Genomic DNA, 13,398 nt, shown 5'->3' with positions numbered 1-13,398 from the left:
ATATGGAGACACATGTATATACATCTTCTTAAAGAGCCCACAAAGTATTCAATAGTAAAACAGGAGAATTGGATGCTCAAAGCTTCATTAGGAGACTTCAAAACCTCCCAGTTGCTCCAATTAAAACACTCAAAAACACCTTATGCATCTAGAGCCATTGGTTCTTTTTACTTCATGATCAAGATCAATATTTCTCTCAAATCTTGAGAAAAAGCAATGGATCTTCACCCCTGAAAAGATTGCAAGAGGAGAGAGAGCTTGAGCTCTTGCAAGCACACACGCACACACACACACACACACACACAACAATGGATAAGACACACACAAAGATAGAAGGCTGAAATCTTATTCTGTATACCAGCCGCATAAAAAAGGACATAATCCAAATGTAGATTCTGAGAAACTTACATAAACTGGCTCTCCAACCCAACTATGTAGTTCATGTCTAGACTGATGATCATCGTATAGATCAAGCTGCCCACTATCTTCATGTACATAGTGGCATTCTCCAAAATCTCACCTGTGTTTATACTCAGCTTACATTCAGCTATACCATATTTGGACAACATGTCCAATGCATATTGCCCCGCTGACAGCCATATGCCCTCAGGGATCCTAATAACCTCAATGCCAAGAAAGTATCTCAGCTCACCCAAATCCTTCATGTCAAACTTTTTCTTTAGGAAACCCTTTTTACATTCTCAACTTCCTCTTCGTTGTCATCCCCAACAATCAAGTCATTCACATAGATGGTGATTACCACAATCCCCTTATCACTCTTTCCCACATAGAGTGAATGATCAGCATTTGCCATATGAAAGTCAATGGTAATAAGATACTGTGTAATCTTATCATGCCATGCTCTCTATTCCTACTTCAAGCCATACAAGGATTTACATAGCTTGCACACATAATCTGGGTGACTTAAATCCTCATAACCAAGTGGCTGATCCAAATATACTTCTTCTTGCAACTCACCATGCAAGAATGCATTCTTTACATCCATCTAATGCAAAACCCAATCTTTTGATGCAAACACTGAAATAATATCTCTCATGATTGCCATCTTAACAATAAGTTTGAATATCTCCTCATAATCAATGCCGTAGGTCTGAGCATAACCTTTGGCAACCAATCTCGCCTTGTACCTGCTACTAATGCTTCCATCTAAATTTTACTTCACTTTTTAGACCCACTTACATCCAATAACCTTTTTACCCCTCAGACAAAGGCACCAATTTCTATGTCTTATTTGCATCCAATGCAACCATTTCTTCATCCATGGATTTCTCCCAATATACATGCCCAAAAACATCCTTAAAACATGTGGGTTCAACATCTTGCACAACCTTTGCCATGTATGCATAATGTAGTGAGCTACATAACCATCATATATCAATCTCTGAAGAGGGTATTTGACCCTACCTGACCTACGTGGTCCTGGATATGTCCTTAGTATGTAGGTGGGCTGCCTTAGCCTTCCTTGCACTAGGTGTCTTGATAGTTAGAATCCCAAACTCCGCATCAAGGCTTTTCTCTAGAGCCACTAGACTTTCCATTAACATATGAATGCCTTGTTGAAATGTTAGGTATATCAAGAGACTCATCAACCTTCTCTTTACCTTTATGTAATGCACTTGTTGACCTTACAGGACTGATTTTATGATGCAGCTTGCTACCACTCCATGGTCTATCAATAGACGCACTATTAGAGAGAACTCTCTTTGTCCACTCAATGATGACTATGATTGTTGCTGACCTGTATTCCGTGCAACCACCTACTCTTGTGTAGCATCAACCCCAATCAAGCCTTTTACAGCAGTATACCAACTACTCATCTCATCAAAAACAACATCCCTACTCATCCTCATCTTATATGTGATAGGGTTATAACATCTATACCCCCTCCAACTTACTATATAGCTCATCAAGAATGTATACATATACAATGCATCCAAACGCAAGTGTGACAAATCTGGTTTTCTACCATTATTCTTCTCCTCTAGAGTCACATGCATTGCCATTGTGGGGTCTTGTTCATAATGTAAACTGCAATCTGCTTCGGCTCGCCTATTCTTTCTCTTAATAACACCATTTCATTGCGGTATACGTGTATGTGAATTTCCTCTAAATAAATTCCATGCTTTCTTAAGTACTCACTGAACTCATTGGAGAAGTACTCTCCCCCTCTATTTGACCTTAGGCACTTAACCTGTAAACATGTTTTCTTTTCAGCCAACATTTTAAATTTTGAAAGTAAGTGAACACGTCACTTTTCTCTTTCATGAAATAGAACCACACCTTCCTTGTGTGGTCATCAATGAAAGACACATAGTAACAACATCCTCCCATTAATGTCATCTTTGTCGGCGCCTATACATCTAAGTGAGCTCTTTTACTTACATTCCTGTCATGTAGAAATACATTCTTTGTTTGCTTTCCAAACTGTTATGCTTCACATAGTTTATGCATTCCATTGGCAAACTTGTAACAATTTTTGAATTCCACATAGACTTCAATCGCCTGTTGTTGCTCATTTACATGACCAATATATTTATGCCAGATATCTATCAACCACACCACCTACACGTTGTGCAAACATAGCAACCTTCATCTCAAGCATGCTTACATTCAAAGTAAACATTATGCCCACTCTTTTTCCCTTTGCAACCAAACGACATTTGTTGTTGAAGTCCTAAACACAGTAGCCCTCAGGGTTAAAGCGCACCTGCAAACTTTGCTCAATCATCTGCCCACTCAACAGAAACCAAATTCTTTGTTATGTTAGGCACATGAACTACATCAGCCAAGCACCTCATCTTGCCATCTTGCATAGCCAATGGCACATTCCCAACATGAGCAATAGGATGAGCCGTGTCATCCCCCATCTTTATATAACGTGGTTTTTTCATATTTTTGTCATTTAAAATCACTCACCAACGATAGGTCATGCGCTTAGAGGTTCCCAAATGCACATACCATACATTATCACCGTTTGTGGATACATCTACTTAACATGTGCTGCATACAGATAAATGCTCACATCTATATTCAACCTGCTTGCTTGAAGATGCATAATTGTTTTACTACAACTTCCCACTTTTTATGTCACCTTACTTCTTGCCATATTTTTCTGCAAAGTAACCTAGTTTGCCACAATAAAAGCTATCCTTTGAACGTAATCTTGTTGTCTTTGTTAATTACCTCGATCTCTCTGGCTTCCCCTGCCTTGAGACTGGCATCTTTCACCTGTGTGTGTTTGCCAATTGTCTCGACCTCTCTGGCTTCCCTTGCCTTAAGACTAGCCTCTTCCACCTGTGTATGTTTGATATGATGCTTCAAATCGTTGGACTGCTGCTGCTACTGATGTCCATAATTCTGAATTCCAAAACAACTCCCACCTTGGCCTCGACCACAACCTTTACCTGAATTTGAGTAGAAGTTCTGTTCCGAAGTATTCATGCTTTGGGAGGAAGAGTCTTCACCCAAATACTTCTCTTCTATGATTAACATAAACACTAAAACCCGAAAGTTGCTAACATTCTCTCTTATAGCAATAGAGTTCTTGAATGGCTTGTATTCTTTACCAAGCCCATTCAAACAAACACTCAACAAGTCATCATCTTCCAACTAAGACATTAATAGATCCAAGGGATTCAACAATACCCTTGATCTTTAATACAAGTCTGCCATATCTCAATTAGACTTGTAAGTATAGTCCAACTGTAAAATCACTGGCAAAGATCCATCGTGTCAACTATCAAACGCGTCAGTGGTGTAAAGGTGGAATGATCATCCAAGAACATCGTGTAGCTCATGCTGAGCTTGACATCTCAACACCTCCGTATTTTCCTCGACAAGATTGGTAATCAAATTTACAATTACTTTATGTCCTTCAATTGGACGATCTCATCACTAATGATCCTCCGAACAGTTATCCCTTAACCCTTCTTGCTTGGCTTATTCCTTTTACTCTGGTGTAAGTGGAGACTTTGAAAAGCGTATATTTCCTATTGGTGAAAGTTTTCTCTTGCACTGAGTCATTCTTCTAAGAGCCGAAAAAACCACGAGTTGAATCTAAAAGCATTAAAATGTTTATATACATTATTCTAAACTCTTTTCAAAGTACATGTTGCAAGTACAACTTATAAACAATGGCGCACCAAACTCTGGAAGAGTTGGATGGATGGTGGCACGCCAGTCAAAGCTAATTAGCTAGGAAATGGAAATGTCTATTGCATTCATGTGTGGGAGCCCAAGGATTGTGGCAATTTTGTGCGGCCACTTCAACTCCAACACAACAATAATCCCACCATCAAGCAGCACATAATCCACCGAGTGTTAAATGGTGCTCTATTGAGCTCGCGTTTCCAATTGGTCCATTACAACCCTTCAACGGTCCAAATATGAACCCCTCCTTAGGTCTCAAATCTCACAATTATGCAAGGCACCCGCCCACGCGCTTGACTGTTGCACCTATCTATACTATGCCACCACCTTCGCTAGCTTCCACTGCCATGCTCAAAGGAAGGATTGCGTCTACTGTGTTAGGCATAACAGATGCTAAGTTGCTCCCGAAATAGGCGACGTTATGTACCGTAAAACCTCATCACCAACGATACAAGCGCCCGAAACCGTATTGTCTGAGCTCTGCTATCTACTCTTCAAGCTACCAGCAATACAAGTAGACTCTTGCAATCCTCTCGTCTTTACCGTAGTTCACATGCATCACTCTCGTTCACAATCGCTCCAAAGAAATGCAAAGACCTTGCCAAAATAGCTAGAACCTAGCACGTTGATAGAAAACTACTCACACCATCACATACCAATAAGCCACCCAGACCAGGATAGATATAGGGCAGACAAGTGCATACCTTATTTTTGCCGCCTGTTAGTCAGTCCACGTACATATGCCGCCTCTGAGCTTGGGCTCAACCCACAAACCCACCTACCCTTTGGTTGGTGGCCCTCTTCCCTTCAAAATCTTATTCCAACCTTTCAAAATCCTAGTCCAACCTTCAACCTATCTGTAGGGAGGGTACGAATGTTACAAGTGGAGATTATGATTCTACAATTTTAAACTTCCATACCATCAACTTGGGCTGCTTTAAACAGAGTTCGGTTACTAGCCCTCCTTTTTCGTTGACTGCAAACATCAATGTGGGTTTTCATGCCAAACACCGTGGTACTTTCCTCAAGCCATCATCTTCCGCGATTATGACAATTATGGCCTAGGTTTGGACCATACCTTGAGGTTTGAAATGTTGAGGCTATCCTGCCCAGTACTTCCAGGAATATCCCTTCACAATCCTATTCCAATATTCAACCTAACTGTAGGGAGGGTGCGACTGTTACATGTGGAGAAAATGATTCTCCAAAATTGAACTTCCCTACTATTAACTTGAACATATGTCGAGGATATACTGCCCCGTCAATGTCAGGAATAGACCTTCAAAATCCATCCTACTCCAACTATAGGGAGGGTAGGAATGTTGCATGTGGAGAAAATGATTCTACAATTTTAGACTTCTCTACCATCAACTTGGGCTGCTTTAAACGGATGAGCCTTCACAAATAATAGGTCGCCTCACTAGTGATACCTAGGGTGACCTTCTATTGAAGGAAGAGCCATCTAGATGGTGGTGAGCAAAGGTCTGTTTTGCTGGAGGAAAGAGCTTACAGACGCAACTGGCTAGGACTATCGGCACAACCCAAAAGCCACCCCTGCAGAAGTTAAGCTCAAGGGTTGTGGATAGGGACCCAACCATCACCTTCTCACTTTCCAAGAGACGGAGAAGGTGTGAAACTCACTTTCCAAAGAGAGAAAAGGTGTGAATGTATCAAGCCTTCTTTCCTGATTGTCTAATCATTCACAAATTGTAATACTTGATACTGCCCCCTGGGCATGGCTTATATCTCTCAAGAGCTTTGTGTTCAAGCAAGCTTCAATGAGTATGAGTGTAAGGTCAAGAGAGGTCCATCACCCATGGAGTTGGACCAACACCAAGTGCGAGTAACAATGGATACAATAATGAAGAAAGGAGCAAGCTTGATGTAAGATCACGACAAGACTATCACCCGTGGCTTATCAACCAACAGCCCACAAAACACAACGTTGATTTTCTGGCAAAGAACTTTTGACAGCTATTTTATTCTTAACCTTAAAATAGTATTTAAGAGGAGAGAAATTTTTCATGACAAAAAAAAACTAGTGAATTAATTAGTTCAATTAAAATTCCTTATTAGAATCTCTTTTTGTCAACCAAAATAAGACAATAGTGTTAGCTTATATGGTGATTTACTTTGGTTATTTTAATAAACCAATGTCTCAACTAAAATAATTCTTGCTAAAATAAATGGTCAAGAATTGACATACTTGGTGTAGATATCCTGCTAGTTGGATGGTCAATAGAATATAGGTCTAATAGAATCGACCACTCTAATGCTGAAAAAAAACATGTAACATTGATTTCCCAACCACCTAGCTAGTTTTTGTTGCCAACAAACTAGGCTGGAAAGAAAAACATGAGGAAAAACCAGTTAGCCAGATGCCTTCCTCAGAGACGGGGCTCATTTGACAACAATCAACATCCCACCTAACTATTGAGGGACTCGCACACCCTTTATCCACCACTATCGAAGGGAAAACAGCCTCTCCTTTTTCTTGACACATAGGCAGGCTAGACTTTCCCTGCAAGAAATAAGGAACTACATTCTCAAAACAGGGACTATATCCCACTGAAAAGTAAAGAGTTTGACTCCATACAGACTCCACCCATCAAATCCCCCACAGGAAGGAAAGAGGTATAGTCCTACTGAGCAGCAAAGACGTAGTCCCATTGCCTACATCTGATGGCTTCATTGCTTCTGGGAGGGAACAATGTGTATCATAATCCATAAAATAAAATTCATGCTGGGTCCAACGCAATCTTTTCTTTTTTAATCCCCTGAACCATAGCCTCCATCTGATGGCTACATTCGTAAAATAAAATTCATGCTGGGTGCAACGCAATCTTTTTTTTTAATCCCCTGAACCATAGCCTCCATCTAATGGCTACATTCAATTTTGGTGCAAGGAACAATTTTATATAACAATCCATGATGGGTGGGTGCAACACAATCTTCTTCTTTTTTAATTCCCTGAACCAGTGTAGGGCAGCCCGTGTGGACCAGCACCCGTATAGATCAACCCAGGTGCTGGTTCACAAGGGCTGCCCAACTTTACACTTCTATGTGCATTACTGACATGCACAATTGAGTGTATTGAGGTGAGAGGTCCTTTTTAAGCACTTGCCTTGGACTACGTTTGCTACTTCTGGAATCACCCACATTATCAAAAGAGTGATACCAATAAAAAAATAAAAATAAAATAAAAAATAAAATTAAAAAAAAAACTTAGGTTGGATGCAGCCTGAGATCCAGATTTTCTCTGCATAAGGAGCTTAAGATATTTCACACCAGCCCAAAGGAAAACTAGCTAGTCTTAACACCGCTTCTGTATAAAGCATGCAAACAGGCCCCTTTTTTAAGCACCACCTTTTTTCGAGAGCTAAAACTGGCAGAGGAAACACAGGACTGTCATGTTAATTCACCCCAGTCGAAACTCTCAAAGAGCTCTGGGGATGCTGTTTGAGAATGACAACGATGCTGCTATTCACAGCTGATTGGTGAGGAGCACACATCTCAATTAGAAGAAACCATCCTCACTGCATTCTGCTTTCACAGACCTTCACAAGCACCTAAAAAGGTTCACTTACACCATGTTAAGAGCTGCATGCATCAAGCTCTGGTCAGGAGAGCTACGCACATTGCCATGTCCTCGCAAAAACAATTCAAGTTTCAGCTTTAGCCTTCCGTTTAGATCCTCGAGCCCACTGGACACCAGAAAGTTGGGCCCCCTCGTCCACCTGGCCAGTAACCATTACACCTCATGAGCGGAGGGCGCATTGCATAACAAGCCTGTAGCTTTATTGGGAAGCCCCAAAATAAAAACACTTGAAATATTTCATAAGCAATCATAATATAATTGATGAGAACTCTAGTGGGCATCGTACCTTGTCATCAGCCCTAGAATTCTGCAGAGAGAGCAAGTGTTTTCTGATTTGTCCTGCATCACCAGCATAAGGTACACGTCCAAAGTCTGATGATGACAATTGTTGGGCAATTGCAGGCACCCACACAGAAGGGGCATTACTTTTGTTTTTGGCAATTTCTTTCTTTGGGGATGAGGACGACTCTGCCGTGGAATTTACATCAGACAGTGGAGGAGGTGCCAGAGTGTATTCTGGCCTCGAGGCTTGATTATTGTCCACCAATTTACCAGTATTACCTGGTGAAGTTTGAGGAACTTCTCTTGTTTCAGATGGAAGCGTGGACGGGGGCAGATTGTCTTGTTGAGATGAGACTGGCATTTCAGGCAAAGCTGTTGAATTCAAACCTCCAAATAAAAAACCTTCTTGCATTTTCAACTGCTTTCCGAAGGAGGGCACCATTTGATCACGGCGTGAGCTACCTGAGGACAACTCCAAAGCTCCACATGCTGCCTTTAATGGTTCTGCTTCCACTGTCTTCAAGGGTTGCGTTGCTACCAAAGGCTGGCTAATGACCTTCACCTCCAGATTCTCGTCTAAAGCCTCATCATCACCATTAGCTCCGACAGCCTTCAAAGCTGCCTCCTGCTCCCACATCTGTGAGACAGCTTGCTTCAACCTTTCCCGAGCAGCTGCTACTTCGACAATGGGTCGGGGGTAATTAGATCCAAGCTCAACACCAGCAGCACGAAGGACTGCTGGAGGAGCATCCCATGGATGATGAATCCATTCTTTAGGCAACCGGACAAGTTCAGGCAGCCATCGCCTCACATACTCACCAAGTGGGTCATGTTTGTATCCTTCTGTCTGTAAATCACATATTACAACATTTCAGCTTAAAATCTCCCCTCACAGAAGTAATAGCGGACAAGATGAGATGACCTTACACATACCTGAGGATTATCCATTCGATCCAGCTCATGGCCATCTGGTAGGCTTCCAGAGATGTACTGCCAACCCAGCACATCAGATTCCAAATCTGCATCTAAAAGAGTGTCCCAAAAGTATTTCATGCCCCATCTCCAAGGTAACTGAAGAAACTTGACACAAAAGCTGGACACTATCACCCGTACTCGATTGTGAAGCCATCCTGTGGCCCACAACTCCCTCATTCCTGCATCCACCAGTGGATACCCAGTACGGCCTTGCCTCCAAGCTTTGAAAAACCCCTCATCCACCCTCCAAGGGAATGACTTCAAGTTTGAGAGAAGGGACCTCTCATGAGTAAACGGGAAATTGAAACTAAGATACCTTGAATATTCTCTGAAACCAATAGACCTCATAAAGAAGTTGATACTTTCTTCCCCAAGCAAAGAACCATCCTTGGCCCATAAAATTTGTATTCTTCGAACCGAGTGAAACACTTTACGAACACTGACTTCTCCAAAGTGCATGTGAGGCGACAGCAAGGAAGTTGTGGGACCATCTATTTTATGTCTATTTCTAGAATATTCAAGTAACGGACCAGACAGAAACGCTTCTAGTGCTCTGTCTGCATTACTCCAACCTGGTGCCCAGGCCCTTGCCAAAAGGGCATTGCTGCTTTTCTCTGTTTCATCCTCAAGTCCTAGCTCTTCTGGAGTACAAGTAGAAATGTTGCCTGATTGAGAAGAAAAAAAGTCATCATTGAAGCATAGTTTAAAATACTTTGAAGCACCTTGTAAGTGCATTGATCCTCAACGAAAAGATTTCGATTCAGCCAAGAAAAGTTCAAAAAACACAACCAATGTGACAAAATTTGATCTAAAAAGATCTCATGCATGCAGGCATTTCCATTGCAAAAATGTCATATGCAAGTTAAAACGAACAACAATGCAATATTTTATCATCAACAACAAAGTAGGGGACAGTAAAGTGGCTCTGCTTAATGTTACAAGTGATTCATGAGTTTTTACTCAACGTTATTTTTATGCAGTTGGGTATGACAGTCGCCACATCAACACATCACGCATTTCCGGAGGTTTGACCTGTGTAGAGAAGGGGCTAACCGTGTATCTATATAGGCCTGTATACACGGGGTGGCCATGGCATGACTACGTCGAATCACTCCGCAACATCAGCGTGCAAGTTGGTGCTTCAAAAAACTGTTGCTCTGGAATTAGGACGTGGACCGGTTCATCCTGGAAGACTGGGTCTCCATCGCATGGTTTACAAACAACTGTGCAGGTGGTTCTCTCCATCTGATCGAGCAGGTCCCTTCTAGGGCATGTCCCTACAACTTTGCCCACTGCCTGAAAAAATGGCAACATTTGGAAAGGGTGGTACCCCCTTGTGGTACTTGGGGGGGGGGGGGGGGGTGTGCCAACACTTGAGTGGCCTCGTGGTGCAAGCTTGAGGGCAATCATTGAGGCAGAGCACCCAACCACTAACTAGCCCCAGTTGGGAAGTAGCTGCCTTCAGGCAGAAAAAATGCCAACTTCAATAGGAACTCTCTCCAACAAGAAGAAAAAAAAGGCAACTTCAAACACAAATAATCCCATGACAGGCATTTATATAAGGACCCCAGCACCCCACAATGCTGCCATTTCAAATTCATGTGTGAGCTTCGAGTTCTCAGAGCTTACAAGAGAAAGATTGTAGATTTTCCTTCTCTCTCACACAAAATCAGATTGCCTACAAACATCTGCAATCCATCATAAGCTTTTCCACGCATTCCATACTCCTTCCAAATGATCGAGTAAAACTACAATTTTTACACTCAAGGCATGCAGAGGCTAGCCTTATGTACCACCTAAATGACCCTTTCTGCTTCCTACTAGGCACAACCTACTGCATAAGACAAAAGCACACATGACAAACTGAATACCATAACATCAGCAATGACACCCTCAGAGAGAAATAAAACTGGATTATTGAGCTACTCGATTCACGATACCTGATGTTTCTATCAATCGCCTTGGAGGTAATAGTGGAGAGTCAGGTTCAAAAGGCATGTTAAGGCACTTTAACCAGTAGCTCTCAAAGGATGTGAAAGGTTTTCCATCTTCATCATACACTTCCCATGGCTCATAAAGTAGATCACCATTGAAGCTCTGAACCTGGATCCCTCTTTGAGTAAGGCCCTGCTTAACACGGTGATCTCGAACAAGAGATATTGGATCTACAAACCACAGACAAAACGGTCTGTAAAATTACTAACCAATGTGGTTACTTGGCATAATTCTAGAGCAAAAAACTCCCTGCACTATATAGTCGCATCTCCTACATAAAAATAAGATTGGCAGTGTTCACACCAAGTTAATTAGAGTTGGAGACATTAACAAAACAGCAGTACCCAGCAGTGTGGCACATGAAAAAGGATCCAGTCCTGGAAAAGGAGCTGCATATGAACTAGGCCAAGTCTGTTTTCTACACGTGAAGAAAGTGCACGTCATGATGAGTATCTACATTAGTTTGATAAATCAGCATGCCTTTGCATGCCACATTTACAGAGTGGAAGCACCCATCAATTGTGTGTGTGTGTGTGTGTGTGTGTGTGATTCCAATCTGATGCCTCTACTCATAATACGGGACTGTGATTACCATCTAAAGTGAGTCTGCGCTCCCCTTGATGAGAGGGCTGCAGACGCGCAATATTGTCGAGAGTTTGAAGCTCTGCGTATTTACAGTCCCGACATCGACGCCAACGGCAGATATAGAACAAGACCAACAACAACTAATGCAGCACCGCAAAGCTGAATCACTCGGAATACAGAATACTCTATGCAAAACGTACCATACAGATGGTTGTATACGACTTGGCTTGCCCCGGTGGTCTGAACAAGCTCTAGGAGGACGGAAAGTGTGTCGTTGGTCTTTCTCATCACGAGGGAGACACCTACGCTCCGCAGGGAGATATCGAGCTGGATGAGGCTCTGCTTCAACCACCATCGCGAAACACGTCCCGGATGAAACTGTCCTTCCTCCTCGGGCGACCAGATGAAGACCGGCACCACAGGCCCGGCCCTCGCTGCTGCAGACAACGCCGGATTGTCTTCCAGCCGAAGGTCCCTTCTGAACCACACAATCGTGCAGGCTTTCGCCATCACTCCTATCCTTCTCTTTACGGCAATCCACAGAAAACCCTAGCTTTGCAACCTTATCGCAGCAGTCTCTCACTGTCCTGCTTCAGATAACCCTGGACCTCACCGCAGGCAATGACTGGCGGGTAATGACGGACATAAGTGACTCAACAGCAGAAGCTAACGGACACCTGCGGTGGACATCGCAAGTGGTGATGATGAAGATATGCTCACACTCCATTCCGCATGGCTTCGGGCCATTCTCGTGAGCGGTGAAGGCGCGCAAGGCCATGGCCACGGCCCTGCAAACACTGCGGTTCAGGCGGGGACTTCGACATTTACATGGAAGCAGGCGATTTAACGGAGGGCCATAGGAAGAAGCGGTGAAAAACTTCCAGCTACAAGGAGCAGGAGCGATGCCAGGATCGATCGAAGATGACAACGAAGAAAAAGAAGGGAGAGCTCAGCAGCAGGAGATCCAGCTATGGCGATACACGATATAAGCAAGGCGAAAGGGGAGAAGGGCAAAAAACCTAATTTCTTTGCTGCAGGAAGCAGGCCTCGAGAAACCCTGGCTATCGCGAGATGATCTCGAGACGATCTCGCGATGCCGTTTCTATTTCCTGCCGGGATAACTCTTTCGGACGAGGCGTCCACGTGCCAAAGCCACGTGGAAAGCGTCCATTGGCCGCTTAGCCCGTCGACCCGTTGTCCTCCTCGGTCTCCATCCCTTCCCACATGGTCCTGCCAGCGTGGCTGATAAAGGCTGCCACGTCAGTACCAAATTGGCCGGCCAAAGTCCGTAATGTCCGGCCTCTTCACACCCTTTCACGTGGCCTCCTGGCGTTGAGGCGCCCAATTCGCCCGCAGACTTCCACGATGGCAAGTCGTCAGGCCGCCACGTAAGCTCCCTTCCTACGGCTAAACCACTAGGGTGGTATTTTTATTTATACTCCTAAAAAAGTACACAAGATGCTTTCCACTTGCCACGTATGCCCGCCAGCTCGGATTCCCAGTCGCTTTCCAGCCACGTGCCAGTCTGCCCGTCCGTTCTCTCACGACCACGGCCTGAAGTCGGCCTCCGCGGAGAACTCTTCGCCGTCGATCTTTGCGGATCCAACGTACGTTATAGTGGAAGCGTGGCATGACCATGTTCGACGCACTTCATTAAAACAGAAACACCCAAAGTCTAAGCAATGAATGTTCAAGAGTTGCTAAATGTATCCATCTCTTTTAAATCCATCATATGGAAACAAACATACCTACATGAATACCTCTTTTTAAACTTGACCATGGCGGAAAAGAAG

The 13,398-nt window shown here is 43.3% G+C and overlaps 1 protein-coding gene across 1 annotated transcript; it reads right to left on the bottom strand.

Moving 5' to 3' along the window:
- Positions 1-7,423: 7,423 nt before the first annotated feature.
- LOC147626921 (cryptochrome-1-like) lies at positions 7,424-12,810 on the bottom strand. Its single transcript, XM_086815476.1, has 5 exons — positions 11,806-12,810; positions 10,966-11,190; positions 8,984-9,690; positions 8,055-8,897; positions 7,424-7,907 (listed from the first exon to the last, which is right to left on the bottom strand). Exons 1-5 carry the CDS (start codon positions 12,113-12,115, stop codon positions 7,833-7,835), a joined length of 2,160 nt encoding a protein of 719 aa, XP_086671602.1. The 5' UTR covers positions 12,116-12,810; the 3' UTR covers positions 7,424-7,832.
- Between the last annotated feature and the right edge of the window lie 588 nt (positions 12,811-13,398).

Source organism: Cibotium barometz, chromosome 21 (assembly GCF_041138505.1).
Source record: "Cibotium barometz isolate CiBa-2024 chromosome 21, ASM4113850v1, whole genome shotgun sequence".
NCBI classification, from domain to species: domain Eukaryota; kingdom Viridiplantae; phylum Streptophyta; class Polypodiopsida; order Cyatheales; family Cibotiaceae; genus Cibotium; species Cibotium barometz.
This window is presented reverse-complemented; position numbering and strand designations above follow the sequence as displayed.